The following is a 17,348-nucleotide window of genomic DNA, read 5'->3' as shown; positions in this document are numbered from 1 at the left end:
TTTCTTACCTTTTTCTCTATTGTATATTAAGAAACCAAAGTTTCATGTCACGTTCAATAACCACCACCACCACAAATATAGCCAATCTACTATATAGTGCTAGCTAGCTTCTAGTGAGGCTCACTATTTTGCAATAGTTTAATGCATTAGGATAAGTATCCCAACAGAAATATATTATCAAATTTATTGTGACAGTTGTCAAGATTAATTAGGCCCCAATTATAATCACAAAGCTAAGTGCATGTAAAGAGTTATGTTTTGTTATTTTTGGGGACAACGTACAAATTTGAAGGTCCATGAAGCTAATAAAGCATATTTAGTAAAGAGTAATGGCACATCAAATTTTTCCTAATAATTCTAAGATGATACTTCACCTTTTTTTGTCACTGTCCATTTTCAAGATTACGATACGTACCTAATTGTAATTAAGAGAGAAATACAAAGGAAAGTTAAAAATTATGCCGTTCATTACTTCTAAGTAAAAAAATAAAAAATAGGTTTCTTCTTAACCTCAGTTTTTAAGGGAAAGAGATCTTAGTAGTTTATTTAGAGATAGGTCAAGAGTTAAATAAAGATTGCTTAGAATGTTATAGTTAGGGTTTAAATTCAAATGCTCGTGATCAATTTATCCTCTCTAAAATTTATTAACTATTTGAGTTCAACGATTTAGGTTTTTCGAAAAGTATTTTAACAATTGAACGACCACTTTAAAAAACAAGAGTAACATAATGGCATGCAAGTGTTGAAAGAATATGATGATAATTTATAAAACTTTAAGAAACAAACAAATTTTGATACGAAATTCACAACAAGGATGGATGATAAATATGGCACTTAATTATCAAGAGAAATTTGAAAAAGGACAAAGGATTCACAAAACAGAAAATAAAGGGAACACATAGGAATTGAATACATACATTGAAAATAAAAATGAAAAAAAGACACAAAAGGGATACAAAATACACCCTTGAAACACAAGCAAGGTTATCTACAATTGCATGGCCCCATGTTATTGGTTTTTTTTTTCCTCCAAACCCCAATACAGCTGCAGCTGAAAAGGAAAAGACGAAAAGGCCAAGATAGGACCACTTAATTTGCACTCTTCAACATTATTCTTTTGGAGAAATTAACATCATAGCTTGGTTGGCAAATAAAGCAATTGAGCTAGCTTAATTTAATTAAGCGTTACTCCTGAAGGATCCAAGAGCTTTAATGGCTGATCCTCTTAGAATGTATTGGTGGTAAATTGCAGCCACTGCAGCTCCAATAAATGGACCGACCCAGAAAATCCACTGTTCATCACAAAAACAATTCAACAAAAGTTAATTATCTATTAGAATATTATTATCAACATATTTAAAAATAAATTCAAGACTATTGTAAAATTAAAGAAAACAATTGTTTTAGCACTAAACAAAAGTTTAATTAATGGACAAAAAACTAAAAACTGAAAAATATAAAGTTTGTCTGGCTAATATAAGGAGAGACTTAAACCTAATCAAAGTCTCCTCAAATAAACGGTTGTAAAATAGTTATCAGTGTCACTTTAATAATTTAATGATATGGATGTTTACCTGATCATCCCAAATTTTGCCGTCGTTGTAGATCACGGCTGATCCGAAACTTCTTGCCGGGTTAATACCGGTGCCGGTAACGGGGATAGTAGCCAAGTGAACCATGAAAACAGCAAATCCAATGGGAAGTGGTGCCAAAACCTTTTCATCATTTCACCAAACACATAGTTAGTTATGCTTAAAGTACTTATTATGAAGAAAAAGGTGATGAGTGTGTGTGAATTGAGTTTATAATTAAATGCTTACAGGAACATGGGAGTCCCTAGCGTTCCTCTTAGGATCAGTGGCAGAGAAGACAGTGTAGACAAGAACAAAGGTACCAATGATTTCAGCACCTAAAGCTGTGCCTTTGTTGTAGCCATCATGTACAAAGTTGGCACCACCTCCATACCTGTCAAAGTATGCTTTTTGGAAACCTTTGGCAAGTCCGGTACCACAGATTGCACCGGCACTCTGTGCTGCCATGTAAAATACAGCCCTAATCAAGGACACCTTTCGTCCCACGAATAGCCCGAATGTCACGGCAGGGTTGATGTGTCCTCCTGCAATCACAATTTCACACATAAACTCATTAACATAACATACTACCAACTAACATTTAGGGTTTCGAAGCTGGTGCATAGACCTATAAAACTTTCACACATTATTTGTTTAGAGAATAGGGTATTGCAGGTTCAAACTCGCGCTCCATATATTAAATGTCCAAACCTTACTATATGACTTGCACTTATATTTTACCTATATTCTTCAAATTAAGTTATTTTATGCAAACCTATATCCAAATTTAATAGCAAATTTTATAAAGTCTTTGCATGTGTAAGAGAGTGAGAGGAAACTATAGCATACCAGAGATACCGGCGGTGCAGTAAACAAGAATGAAAATCATGCCACCAAAAGCCCAAGCAATACCCAAAATTCCAACACCATCACAGTCGGTACCACCAGCTTTAGGATCAGACTGGTGGCTATAACCAATAATGGTCAAAACAGTGACATAAAGGAAGAGAAGTGTTGCAACAAACTCAGCTATAAGAGCTCTATAAAATGACCACTTTGTTAGCTCCTCAACATCTATCAATGGTGCTGGAGGTGGGTCTTGGTAATCTTTTGCTGAGTATTCTCCTTGTTCTTGAACCTCAACATCTTTAGCCATATTTGCTTAGTTCTCTTAACTTTGTTTTCAAAAGTGGGAGAGTAGTGGATTGAATTGAGTATGGTTTGAGTAGAATGAGGTGGTATTTATGTAACAAAAGAAATGAAAATTAATCAAATAATTAAATGTGTAATTTTGTTTGGTTATAGACAATGACATGATTAAAGTTTTAACACAATATTTTTTGCCGTCCTACTTAGCTTGATTTCGCTTGCATGGACCCACTTTTAAGGCCCACATTCCAACGGGACTTGTTGATTTTTGGAATATGATATGCATGTGGTAGGTCCAATGTGACCTAAAAAGGTTGTTGTAGACCAACGGCTACATGTGAGTATGGTCATGTATGGATTTTGAAAAGGGATTGTGTGTAGATAGATATAGAATTCTGTGGCAAATTAAGCATCAGCAACAGGGTGTACTGGTTTTGCTTCTCTGTCTGTCACTAGTTTAGCAATGTCCAGTTAATGATTATGGTCCCATTTGTTTTTTTGGTTTGAATTTTAACAGATTTAGACTAATATAGAGAGTTTTGGATGAATCTAGATTCCTTTACTAGTCAAATAGTCATATTCAGACCCTCGTCACATCAATGACCTTCAATGGAGATCGGATGGTCTGGATTTTAAAATCGAGATTTCAAATTTAAAAATAAAAATCAAAAATTTATTTGAAATTTACATCATCTAATCTCGATCCAACGATCATTTATATGATAACGAGATAGAAAAGTTAATTTGAATATAGATATAAAGTAAATCTTTATATACTTCGTATACTTAGATTTTCAACCTTTTACTATAGTTTTTTTTTTCTAAAGACTTTTTATTATAGTTAAACAACTCATATTTTGCGTATATATTTTTGTGTCTCTCAAATTATGAGCCCATGTGTGGTCGCACACGCCAAAATACATTGTTCCTCAATGTCGTCACTATACCTAATGTTTCATTTGCTCCTCTTTCATGCATTCAACCCCATTTTCATGTGAAAAATCCATTGATGCTGCAACAACCTGTCCAACGTAATTTCCAACACAAAAATTGACACCAACGTATCCCTGACCTTGAACATTGTTGCACTTCACATACTCATAAAGCGGAGAGGTTGTCAAACGACATTAAACTAGCCAGCGGCGAAGCTAGTAAAAAAATTATGCAGGGGCCAGGCTCGTCTTGGGGGAGTGCAATGTGTTCAATCAAGCCAGATCTCTAAAAACTATGGGCCTTAAAAAAAGGTCAGTCTAATACCCACCCCCACTTAAATTAAAAAATATATATATATATGTTACTTCTTTTTCTTTCATCAGTACATGTTTGAGTTTTTTCTAGACTCTAGTTCTCCTTTCTGAACATAAATTTGATGCCATCAAACCACCTTCAATGTGTATAATCACTTAATCAGTCAATTTGAAAAGTTATTTCATTGAAAGAATCACAACAATCATTTCTTTTTCGCATAAACCATTTGTTTCCCCTTTCCCACGACGAATGAGTGACAATCCAAACGACATTGTTAGGTAAATTTCACCTCTCTTTAAATTTATTTTATTTTATTTCATTTCATGTTTAGAAGTTCTTCTGATTCTAATTTTTAATAAAGTTTAGCTGCACAGAAAAATTGCATTTCTATTTTACTGGAGCCTATTTTAAAAAGAGAGTCGAGCCTCATATTTCATAGGAACGGACTTGAAAAGGGGCCAATTATAAAGAAACAATAAAATATTTTTAAAGCCAATATATTAAATTTAAGGGAAAAAAATATGTTTTTAATCTTATAGATTATAATTTTTTTAGTTTAGTCCTTACATAAAATTTATTCAATTTTTGTCTAGATTTTTTAAATTTTACAAAAAGAAAAAGGTGTTTAATTCTTGTATTTAATCTCTAGAAAAATATTGTTACTAAAATCAAACAAAAATTTAGAAACTTAAGTTAAAAATCGTAAGTGTTGTAGAGACTACAAACAAATTTAATCCGAAAATTAACCAATACATAAAAAAATCACAATAGTTTTTACTTATATGAAATGTAAATTAAAGCAACAACAAAGGATAAAAATTTACCGTAGGTATTTAGAAAAGTTGGGTAAAATGCATTTTAAGAAGTCAATTTTGTCCATAATTGATTGTTTACTAACTAGATTAATAATGTCTTTTCCAAGTAAATAAATAGGTTATTTGCAAAAAAAACTCATTGTCCATTTTATTTGTTTATGACTATAGTCTTAATAATTTTTACCGTTTAAAAAGTTTTCTCTATAATTGCTATTGAGACCGGAAGTATCAAACCAATATAAATAAATTAATCAATCATGTAGTAATATTTTAAATTTCTTATTTATGTTAATTTTCGGCAACTGAATTTATTTATGGTGGCTCAATATTTATTATTTAGGGTAGTTGAATATAAATTTATAACAACTATTTGAAGAATAATATATTTTTTGGGATAACCAGGCTACCCCAGCTTGTCTATGAAAAGATAGACCTCTGAAACTACTCCTCCCGCCCCGTGGTAATTAAGTGGTTTCATTTCAAACGGTGAAATATGTACTTTTTAACCATGGATTAATGATGTTAAAATATAAATTGCAATAAAAATTTGTCGTATTTTTTTTTTGACAAAAAACTGTTTTAACTATTCCCATTAGTAACAGGTGGTCAGGTGCTACTAACAATAGAGGAGAACTTTCTAATACAACACTAAATAAATATTTTATATGGATATATTTTTGATTATACTTCCTCCGGACACTATTATAAGCAAAAAAACTATTTTTAGGTTTATCGAATAAATGATGTATGTGGTTATATTAATGACCACATTCATCACTCATTCAATAAACTTAAAAAAATATTTTTTTCTTATAATAATGACCCGAGGGAGTATAATATTATATTTAAAATTAGGGTTTTGTTAACCAGTGTTCCAAAATATTGGTTAAGGAATTCATAAGTAAAATATTTGTCATAGAAATTCAAGATATTACTACTAATGGACATATATAAGATGTAATTACTTTACGTGAACAAATTGGAATTCTCTAGAGCTGTTGGAATTGATTAACATTTAACTGAAGTATGTCGTGTTACAAGTAAACATTTAACTGAAGTATACAAGTAAAATATGTTTGAACCCTGGTGGTTGTACTTCGGTTTGAAGTGAAACACTTCTCTTTTTGTTTTTATTTATTTATGTGTGGAGTCTGAATTGAAACACTAAACACCAAAGTTAGTGGCTAATAAATATTCCCATGATAAAATAACAAGAGATTAAGATATATTATCCTAAAAAATAAAGTTATCACAATGATTTTCAATACTACAATTATGATTAAGTTTATTAGAATAGTTTGTCTTCGTTGGATGACGAAGCTGTGCCAGAACAACTTATCTGGACGCACCTAAAATCAAATGGATTTTGGACACACTGCGGGTTCAAATTGGTTTATCCTTCACCACTCATTCTAATCAACTATGGCCCTCATAAATAATTTAATTAAGCAATTTTTTTATAGTAGTAAGTGTTTATGTGATATATGTAATAGATTTTTCTTTTTAAAAGGGACATAGATGTAATAGATGTTGGTGTGGAAATATGAATTAGAAGTCTCATATTCAATTAAAAAAAATTAACGTTTTTCTTTTAGGAAAAACATAAAAATAACGTTGTTAAGCATGTAAATGACATGATCTATGTAGATAATATTTAAGAGTTTCAGATGAAGATGTCGCGTCAAATTCTCTATATATAGTTATTTTTGACCCAATTTGATAATCTTCGGACTCTCCTCATAACTCAACTCTAGTATCAAGTATGATGGTTTATCTAATGGTGTTTTTTTTTCTGCAAGAGCTTGTCTAATGGTGTTGGTAATTGGTATCACATAATCACATTTGATAGAAAATGTTATTTTCTACACTATTTATTTACACTTCGACTCACACCAGCCACGAAATATAAACAAATCATTGTATCAAAGAAAATCAGAAATACAAACAAATAAACTAGAAACATTTAAACAAAAAGAATGTCCAACATCTTTGTCTTATCTAATAAGCTGTTAGAAAAGTCATCCCACTCTATAAAGAAGTTCTGGATCTTACTTTTCCTTTTAAATAATTCCACCTAAGGGTGTTTTGATTGGATGTTACGTGTTTTTTTTTAGTATAACAAGTGATTTCGAGTCTTAAATTTCAGTCTTGCTAAAATTCTTTAGTTTTGTTGTCTATGTGATTTTATCCTATAGGTAGAGCAACACCTATTTTCTATAGGGACAAAAAGTTAATTTTAAGTCTATTAAAAAATAATAATATTTGTACAACTGTTTTATAATTTATAATATGATGAAATTCACGTAATTTTTATCCAATAAATAAATATATACTAAACGTAAAGTATTAGAATGTGACTTGCTAGTACTTGTAAAAAAAATAAAAAATAGCTAGAGTGACAAGGCTGGCCCAAATCAATTAGAATGGCCAATAATTATGAGAAACCTCTATTCATCACGATTAATTATATATATGTATAGTGATGCATATGCCAGGGTGACTAATTGTATGAGACCAAAATAGTTGGTCCTCTTTACAGGTCAGTAGCTTGATTAGAAATTTAAAATACGAAATGGCCTTAATTTTCCAACAACTCTCTTAACATGGATTGGCAAATAATAATATTTATTCTATGTTTGTTAATAGAAAGTGAGGGTAAAATTTAAATGAATGGAGGAATTTCCATCACTTCCATAAGCATCAAGATCTCAGCATGAAGTTATAATGTCTATAAAAATTATTCTATGTTCTATAATGAGTATAATGACAGATTTGTGATCGTCATAAAAATTTGGACTTCATTTTTGGAACACAAAGTATGATGTTATGGCTGAGAGTGCACCACGTTTTAATCATATACTAATAATTAAAGTGATGATATATAATTATTTTTGTTTTAGCCGGTGTAATATGAGAGTGACTGTTTCACTGGACGGTGGCTGCCTTGATTTTATATTGAATAGTACAACTTCATGATCTTCACTTTGCACTTTAGCGGTGATAGATAGTGCTCATTCAAAGAAAAATAAATTATCTGAATTTGAGTTTATATATTCAAATACGGTCCTTTTAGAATCAAAATTAAACTTTGAGGTTGAGTTTTTAATTTGATATTGATGGCAGCATTGATGACCTTTGTATCGTCTATGCATACACTATAACCTTATATTAGGGTATTTGGTTATGTTGGATTTTGGAATCTAGGTTAGACTTTAGAGGAGTGTGGTTTGTTATACAGATTTTCTTCATGCTATTCAAATATGGTCCTTTGATTCAAATGTATGGACTATGGTACTTTGATTGCTGCTATTAAGATGCTGTTGCATCAAGATTGAGAGTGTGTTTTTCAAGATTGAGATGTTGCTTGTGTATGTCATAGGAGTGTCTCTTGTTAGAAGTTAGTTTGCCTCTTTTCTTTGCTTTGTTTCCTTTTCTATCTCTTTTAAATACTCTTTTGTTATGATAGCTATATATTTTTATAGTCTCTTTTTTTTTTTTTTTACAATAGGAAATCAAGTCATTTCATCCAAATAGGAATCTCAATATTACAAAGTAGAATAAGATTAAAAAGAAAATTTGGAGACTAGGCATGGATAATGTTGCTCTTGCAAAACAATGAACAATTGTGTTTGTTTGTCTCCTAACCAAACTTACACCACACAATTTGGATAATTATTTAATATGGTGGAATAAGTTCTAATAATATCCCTAATTAGTAAGGATGCCTAGTTTAAATTTGATTCACCACACTACCGAAGTTACAAAATGCTTATATTTCAAACACCCACTATATCTTGTATAAGCACTATAATTATAATCCGCACAACAACAAAAAAAAAACACTATAATTATAAGTATAATCAATTCAAAGTACACAATTAATTTAAAATACAATAAAAGTTTTCTTAAAAAAAAATAGTCGGTTGAAAATGTAGATTCATGGAGCACTGATTATCCCACTTAGTTTCTTTGGACAAATCAAAATATGACTAGCAACTTAGAATGCAAGAAATCAATATGATAAATTGACGAGAGATTAATGGCGCACTTGCACAATGGTATTGTTTCACTTATCAACATTGGACAATAAAATACTACACATTATAACAATTCCCAGAGACATGAATAGATTATGAATAGATTGTTAGATAACGTTAGACTTATTGGATATACCGAGGCTGAGGGTATGCGTTAACATTCTTGGGTGCAAAGATATGTAAATTGTACAAGACAGATTAGATTGATTGAAACCTACTTTAATTGTGTTTTCTTTTTACAGAAGTAATTTAATTGGTTGATGACAGTTGTTTTGTTCTACCAAAAAAAACAGTTGTTTTGCAAGTATAATTATAAATTATAGATTGATCAATAATTAATATGTTCCTTTAAGAGATGGATGCTGCGATTTTAAACTCCAGGCATGGCAAGAGTTAATATATGATAAATTTAATTTATTCGTGTGGAGCTGATTAACGGATTTAACTATACTTTGTGATCATTGGAGTGTCAACCGATGGAGTGTTTGCGTGAAATGTGGAGGCCTGTTCGGTAGACAGAAAATCACAATCAACATCTGCAATGAGTGTTGTGACTTGTGATGAGTAGTTATGGAGGAGATTGGATGGTACAAGGTTCACTGCACATGCATAATGTTGAGGATTGCAAATTTTGTGCAAAATGATGTATGTGAAGAGGTATAAGGTTACCACATGATTTATAAAAATGTGGTGCAGTAATAGGCAGTTAGCATCAGATGCTTACAATCAGGGTGTTATGAACATTCTCTAAAACGTGGCTGGATGGACAAATTTAATCACGGAAGATGTGTTATTGTTACCAGAAAGGTGTAGAGGGCATTTTGCAGATGGTTATATGGTACAGCTTGAACATTAGGGTAAAAAATCAACGTAATGGAACGATGATATGTTTAATCTGAGTTCGGATATATCCCATTTAGGCTAAGCTCCATTTACTCCATTTAGAGTTTGGATGCATTACATGTGGCAAAAAAACATCTAACAATTGAGATTTTAAATTAAAAAAGGTTGTTGCGATATGAGAGAAGAAGGGAACCTAATATGTTTGTTATTATTATGTATTTATTAAACAAATATTTATTTTTTAATTTAAAATCTCAACTGTTAGATACTGTTTTGTCATGTCTTGCATCCAAACCCTAAATGAAGCTTAGCCTAAATAGAGCATACCCGAACTCATAATCTAGGTTCTTTAACAAATCTTTATCTTTTGAATGGAACAAAGTTCAATCAAATTTTGCATGCTTCAAAATAAACTATTTCAAATACCAACACATCCAACCAAATGATTTGACTCAAGTACCCAAGTTCAAATTTGGAGTGAAAAAATTATTGGACATACTATAATTATCTTGTAGCCGCACTCCAAATTACTCAGGAATATTTTCCGCTAGGAAAAGGAGGGTTGACATCAAGACAAATAATCTAAAACATCGAGGAAAGTGTAAACCAAACAGTGCTGTAATAGACAAAATCAATCTACTAGACTGAAACATTGGTTTAGAAAGTCAAATTAATCGCATTTCATTCGCACACAAAAAAAAAAACAGAATAATTATGAATGTGTTTCTGCATATAGCATTTATATGCATTAGAGACTAAAGGTCTGCCTCAATGTGTTATCTTAACCATCGATCCTTTTCCTGTGAATGAGACGGGTACTTCAAATAAAAGAGGTTGTCATAAGGAGTTACAAGAAGTTAGAAATGATATCATGAGCATGGGATGTTATATGCCAAGAATGAGAGATGGCAGATATATAGTAGGAGAGATGGCCTAGTAGGGGAGTAGGCTGAGATACTAGGACAATGAACAAAAGATATGTACAAGTTTATGGAGGTATCAATCCAGTCCAGGCATATTCACGACAATACAGAATGCAAACTACTTTGACACTAAAATAACAAAACTGAACTTACTAAACCACGTAGATGAAGATAAAATTGAGGATAATCACTTACTTTATCTATCAATCAGTAACCAAATAAATTGACACATCTAGCTAGTAGCAAACAATTAATAGCATTATATAAGTTGATGAGGAAACAGAAAACACCCATCATTGTTACTATTAGCAAAAAGAGTAGTTTCAATATGGATAACAGAAACTTCTAAAAATAGACAGAAACAACAATGTTCAAAAAATTGCACAATCACAAATTAAAACCATCCAACAACCTAGCACTTGGATGATAACAATGAGACATGATTGACACATCAAAGAAAAACTTTTTTGAAACTGATTGTTAATCAGTATGCATCTGTATAATTAATTACAAAATCAATTTCTCAATAACAAATCCAAGAATAGTTAATTCCAGAGATAATGGCATTGATTCTAAAGAGGATGACATTGGCAGTGTGTCCTAAAAACTTAAACTCTATCCCTCCTTACATGTTTCTAACAAAGAACCACAATAGACAAAGCATAAAAACTCAAACTCAATCCCTGCATAAAATGTCTAACAAGAACAGGATAAACAAAACATGAAATCTAGACAACCAATAACACAGGAATATGTATAGAATCAACAGTTTAGGAGCCAACCGACATATTCACATCTTGCAAACAATTACAGCAGTAACTTATAAGAGAATGCAGTACAGCAGCTAACACTTAATAGTGATGACAATTATAAAACAAGGCCACACTCAACTAATTGTGTCAACCAATTGTGTCAAGGGAGACTTTCCTAGAATTGATTATTCATTGGTATAGTCTATTCAATTTAATTCAAATTCAAACTTTAACTCCATAAGCAATAGGACCTTTAAACCTAACTCAATGCATACTTACAATCACGACACAATCTCCAGAATAACAACACTGAGAACTGCACAAACATATTATCAAACAAATCACCCGATAACAAAAACACAAGAACTACACAAACAACAACGCCCCACAAAAAGGGTAATTTTCATAAATAACTATCTGGATTAATCTGAGACACAGAACATTAAATATGAAATTACAGCAAAATTCAAGCAACCACGCATTAAACAGAGAATACCCATAGCAAAATTCCATTGCCGAAATTATATGGAAACACCATTAAACAGAGTGGCCATAATAATATAGGCATAACGATTAAAATTCATTGCCAAAATTATATCGAAACACCATAGACATAATTAAACTAAACTGATAAAATTCGTCAAAATGGTCTAAATTATCCAAAACAGTAAAATTCAACAACAAAATTCTCAAACTTATATTAAAAAAACACATTAACGATAATAGTGAAAAAATCAACAACCACCTCAATCCTGAGGAATCTCAACATCACCATCATTAATCTCCTGCTGCAAATCCTTTGGATCTTTCCCATCAACAGTACACCCAACAGAAACACAGGTCCCCAAAATCTCCTTCACAGTTCCGGCAAGCTCTTTCGCCATCGACCTCGGCTTCATAATCTTTGCAATCTCAATAACATCATCAAGAGAGATATTCCCATTATGCTTGATGTTCTTAGTCTTCTTGCGATCCCTTTCTGGTTCCTTCAAAGCCTTGATAACCAGCGCAGCCGCAGACGGAACAACAGCGACCTTAGCCTGACGATTCTGAACGGTGAGCTTGACTGTCACCCTCAGACCCTTCCAATCCTTTGCGGTTTCTTTGGCGATGTCTTCTCCGATCTTCTTTGGTGAGAGACCGAGAGGACCGATCTTGGGAGCGAGGGAACTGGCGGCTCCGACTTCACCGCCGGTGACGCGGACGTAAACTTCGACGATTTGGGATGGATCGAGCTTTGGCGGCATTTTGGAGGGTTTGGGTGAGATTAGGGTTTCGTAGAGGAGATGAAATGAGGAGAAGAAGCCGCAGCAGCTACTGAGAAGAGTGTGAGAAATGGTTTGTGAGATGGATTTATATGTAGGGTTTTGGGGTAAGGACTGTTTTAGCCTTATCGTTATTGGGCTTTTAGTTCATTTTACGCAAACGAAATATTTTGTGTTTTGGTAGGTAAAAGATGGTTAGGGAGTTTCTTTTCCCACCCTCTGCGTCTGCTTCGGATTATAAAATCCGAAAAGTTATAGGGTGATTTTAGCGTGTATTTAGGATTTTCAGATTATATAATTTGTATTTCATCACGTGCGTAAGAAACTAAGAATGTTGAAAAAAAAAAACATTAAAATGTTAATGGATCTTTTGCTTAAAATAAGGAAATCGGACACAAACCATAAGGATTGTTAGGCATGGCAACATAATATGTAACCTGACACATAGGGTTGTCGTAAACAATTCGGAGACCTTGTTGTAATTTTAAAAGAATAATATTATTTTTGGGAGGCTAAATTGGAGGAGAGTTGGGCCTGAAATCGAGAACAAATTGGGCTCCAGATTCAAATCTCTTCCCTTGTTGAACAAATAAGAGTGTGTTTGGATGAGGTAATTGTGAAATTTTAAAGAATTTAGAATTCTAGACAATTCAAATGATTCCATTAAAATACTTTCATTTCTTAATACTTTTGTTTGGATGTAGTAATAAAAAATTTCATTGTCATAATTTTTGGCAACTTTTATAAATTTAAATTTTTTTGGACCATATTTGAAAATTGAAATCAGGGGTCAATTTGTAAATTTGATAAAAACATAAACTATTTTGAAATATTGTCAAAAGTTTCTCAATTAAACTCATGTTTCCATGTTTCTTTCACATGATGAGGGACTTAATTGAAAAACTTTTGATAAAGAGAGTGACTATTTTGAAATATTAATATAGTCGTAGACTAATTTTTGTATCACTTACAAAGAAATGGACCAAATTGATGGTTTACTCAATTATGGAGGCTAAATCTTATTTTCTGTTTAACTACAGTTATTTAGCTTCGTTTGCTTGTTTATCATATTTTTCTCATATTGTGTAGTACTTTGTTTTTGGTCAAGCTCTCTTCAATACACCTTTTGCGATGGCTTGTTTCAGTTTCTTAATATATCGGTATCTTTTGGCCTTTTCAAAAGAAAAAAAAGTAAATATTAGAGTGTGAGAGTGAGAATGAACGAATGTTTAATGTTAAGGTGGAGGAGGAAGAAAGAGGATTGAATGAAGTAGTCATGAGATATCTTCTTATTCTTCTTTATTTTTTTCTTCAATTTTCATGTTGACAAATACAGAGAGATGTCACGTAAAAAAAAAAATTGACAGTGAAACAACTTCATTCAATAGATAAAGCAACAAGCATTACAAAAAGATTGAGACACTTGAATTGGGGCATTCCCCATCCATTGTCGAAAATCAAAGTTGAGAGAAAAACTAACACAAACATAGTTAATCATACACATAGATCCTTCAAAAGTCAAAAGGACATAACCAAACCAAGAACAACAAACTAGCATTAGTTCATACAACCTCTTACAAACCCGAAACCTAGCAATATAAGAATGAGAATCCAAAGTCTTTTTTCCAATCCAGTTACGGATAATATCTTTGACTTGTGTTCGCATATTTCGACTATCATTGGTCTCAACATTGTCCAAATTTTCCAGATGTTTGATGGTTGGTGGATGATTAAAGAGGTTGTTGCAATGGAAGTCAGCCTCGTAAGTTTCCCTAGTCACTATGGATTGCCAACATACACTGGCTACTTTGTTCCAAAAGACATAACTCTTTTGGGGCTTTTTGTCAAACAACAAGAGTGCAGCCTTAAACCAGACAAAACAAAGACATAAACTATAAAATAAACAAACAGCAGAAGCCATATCTGAAGGGCCCAAGGACAACAAACCATGGACACTCCATGGTGGCTTTGGAATTGGTGGAATGAGTACCAAGAAAGAAGGTGTAGCAACAGCAATGGATTCATCAATTATGTCAAGCTTCTCATAGTTCGGTGGCGGTGGCTCGGGTGGAGGTCGTGTAGTCAGGAGAAGATCACGTCTTGGGGTCGACACCACCAACAGATCTGGACTTTTGTTGTGGTTGTCTCAAGCAGGAAAGATGGAGGTCGTGGATGATTTTGGTGGAAGGGTCATGGTGGTATGTGATGGTATACGGCTGAGGCATGATGGCAGTGAGGTGGTTATTGAGCAAACCGGCCTTGAAAGTAGAGGGGAGGGACTAGGAACACCTAGGTGCGGCGACCCATATGGTCGGGAAAGGCAGATCACGAAGATATGGGTTGATTTGCCGCCGCTGAACCAAGGTGAAACCCTAGTTTGGGTGAACGAAAGCATGTTAAGTTCAGAGAGAGAAGGTCCTCCTTCTCTCTAAAAACACATGGGTCTTATTGTCACGTAATTAAAATTAGCTACATAGGTGATTGATTTTTAGTCAAAATTGGTCAAAACATGCATGAAAGACTAGTAAGTGTAAAACAAGGTAAAATTGAGGGTCAAAATCACTCATTTTAGTCTATATTATAGGTTACGTGTTGATAAACATTGAAGACACGATTGAACACACGATCCAACTGCTCAAACACAATTTTGTCATGTTTTGTTGTCATTCACCTCACCATCACGATCATACATTTCTTGTTGGGTTAATAGGTCTTTACCTCCCTGTAATATAGGTCATTTCTGGTTTTTCCCCCTATAAAATTTTTATTTTGATTCACCCCCTGTAAAATATTTTGGTTTTGATTTACCCCCTAATAGGCCAAACAAAAACGAAAATTTCTTGAAAAATAAAATAAAATTGGTTTTTGTTTAGCCTATTAGGGGGGGTAAATTAAAACCAAAATATTTTACATGGGGTGAATCAAAATAAAAATTTTACAGGGGGAAAACCGAAAATGACCTATATTACAGGGGGTAAAGACCTATTAACCCTTTCTTGTTCATAATCAATTCTTTGTGAAGTTGGAAATTGTAGCTTCACACATGCTTTGTTCAAGAAGTCAAATTAAGCAACCAAAATTCTCGCTCGAGAGAATGTAACTTGACTCTTTAAGAGGAGCATACTCCGAGATCAATTGCACACATGTTAAAACAAGTTATGGTCATTTATACACCTAAAATCAATTTTGATACAAAGTATCCAAATAATATTTTCATACAAATCATTTTTATTGTAAAGATATCCAAACATAAATCTCTTATTTTAACTCACTTTTAATCGAAATTAATTTTACAAAAATCAATTTTAACCACATAACTAAACACATACTTAAACTTAGCGGCCAATACATCAAACCAAAAAAACTTAGTGGCCAAAATATTGTTAAATTTGAACACGAAAATGCAATTAAACCTATTATATACAATCTCCCGAACTTATATCTAGCATCAAACGAGACATTCCCTCAAAAAAAAAAAAAAAAAGCATCAAACGAGACTGTTAAAAAAAAGTAAATAGTTTATAGTTTTTTTTTAGGGAAGTAAATAGTTTATAGTTAAAATCCAATGAAAGTACGTGGTCTTAAATATTACACTAACTTTCCGAAAAAGATTCAATAATGGATGAACCGTAAAATTGGTGAATGAAGCCAGAATTGGATTTTCTTATTTTCTTATAAAATTGGTGGGTGATTTGGCATTCACATACACAAACTGACGAAATGAAAGAAAGAAAGGACAGAGAAAGAATATTGAACCTTATCCACAATGCCACCCAATATTATTATTTTTTCTTCTTTTTTTAACAACAAGAATAAAGAAAAGCTTCATATGAAGCTCTTTATAAAAGCATGACAAAGGCATGTCATTGTGGAACCACCATTAACAACGTAGGAGAAAGAAAAAATAAACCATTGATCATATGCAACTAAACACACACATATACTATATATATTAGTGATAAAAAAACATTGTATTTTAACTTCCAAAACCAACATGGCAAACAATAAGGGTTACTTTGCAAGAAGAAACCACCTCTTTCTTTCTGGTGATAGAGACTCTTCTCTAACGGATTCAGATACCATGTTTGAATTTGAAGAATCAGACATTTACAATTCCAATCATGCTAACTCCATAGAGTTTCGCAAATCTATTCATGGCTCTCGCTTGGCCAAGAAACCATCTTCACCGAAGCAGAAGCAAATGGACGCTGGAGTAGCTCCAGCGTCCATGCCAGTAAAGATCCCCGACTGGTCTAAGATCCTCGGGGATGAGTACAAAAATAACTATACCAAGAGAAATTACGTGGAAGAAGAGGATGAAGACGACGATGAGTGGTTACCACCACATGAATTTTTGGCGAGGACAAGAGTGGCTTCTTTCTCTGTACACGAAGGTGTTGGAAGGACTCTCAAGGGAAGAGATCTTAGCAGGCTTAGAAATGCAATATGGGCAAAAACTGGGTTCCAATAATTTTACCATTTTTCTGTGTTTTTTTGCTTTTATTTTTGGTGGGTGAGCACATTACGTTCGTATAATATATAGTATGTGTTTACTATAAGTGAAATATATCTATCATTTACTCAAAAAATAAGTGAAATCTATTATTTACGTTTGTATTGAGATTGAGATGATTAACATGTATGAGGTTGCGGATATTGATTTGAAACCTGGTGTTTGTATTGATGTCCATATCCTCATGAAGAATTAAGGATTTTTTCATCAACATTAATGTTTTTATTTTTTG

At 32.7% G+C, this 17,348-nt stretch overlaps 3 protein-coding genes across 3 annotated transcripts; 1 reads left to right on the top strand and 2 right to left on the bottom strand.

Moving 5' to 3' along the window:
• Positions 1-815: 815 nt before the first annotated feature.
• LOC11407982 (aquaporin PIP2-7) lies at positions 816-2,795 on the bottom strand. The gene is made up of 4 exons (XM_003606335.4): positions 2,421-2,795; positions 1,821-2,116; positions 1,575-1,715; positions 816-1,292 (listed from the first exon to the last, which is right to left on the bottom strand). The coding sequence occupies exons 1-4, from the start codon at positions 2,725-2,727 to the stop codon at positions 1,179-1,181; spliced, it is 858 nt and encodes a 285-aa protein (XP_003606383.1). The 5' UTR covers positions 2,728-2,795; the 3' UTR covers positions 816-1,178.
• A 9,096-nt stretch (positions 2,796-11,891) lies between these two features.
• Positions 11,892-12,675, bottom strand: LOC11412068 (60S ribosomal protein L12-3). Its single transcript, XM_003606337.4, has one exon. The coding sequence runs from the start codon at positions 12,583-12,585 to the stop codon at positions 12,085-12,087; it is 501 nt and encodes a 166-aa protein (XP_003606385.1). The 5' UTR covers positions 12,586-12,675; the 3' UTR covers positions 11,892-12,084.
• A 3,739-nt stretch (positions 12,676-16,414) lies between these two features.
• Positions 16,415-17,327, top strand: LOC11409526 (uncharacterized). The gene has a single exon (XM_003606328.4). The coding sequence runs from the start codon at positions 16,598-16,600 to the stop codon at positions 17,072-17,074; it is 477 nt and encodes a 158-aa protein (XP_003606376.1). The 5' UTR covers positions 16,415-16,597; the 3' UTR covers positions 17,075-17,327.
• Positions 17,328-17,348: the final 21 nt, after the last annotated feature.

Source organism: Medicago truncatula, chromosome 4, assembly GCF_003473485.1.
Source record: "Medicago truncatula cultivar Jemalong A17 chromosome 4, MtrunA17r5.0-ANR, whole genome shotgun sequence".
Lineage (NCBI taxonomy): Eukaryota > Viridiplantae > Streptophyta > Magnoliopsida > Fabales > Fabaceae > Medicago > Medicago truncatula.
This window is presented reverse-complemented; position numbering and strand designations above follow the sequence as displayed.

Coding starts and splice junctions, on each gene's coding strand:
- LOC11407982 (XM_003606335.4), bottom strand. CDS start 2,727: ATGGCTAAAGATGTTGAGGTTCAAGAACAAGGAGAATACTCAGCAAAA. Junction 2,117..2,420: donor CTGCACCGCCGGTATCTCTG/GTATGCTATAGT, acceptor TTGTGATTGCAG/GAGGACACATCAACCCTGCC. Junction 1,293..1,574: donor GCAAAATTTGGGATGATCAG/GTAAACATCCAT, acceptor TGTGATGAACAG/TGGATTTTCTGGGTCGGTCC.
- LOC11412068 (XM_003606337.4), bottom strand. CDS start 12,585: ATGCCGCCAAAGCTCGATCCATCCCAAATCGTCGAAGTTTACGTCCGC.
- LOC11409526 (XM_003606328.4), top strand. CDS start 16,598: ATGGCAAACAATAAGGGTTACTTTGCAAGAAGAAACCACCTCTTTCTT.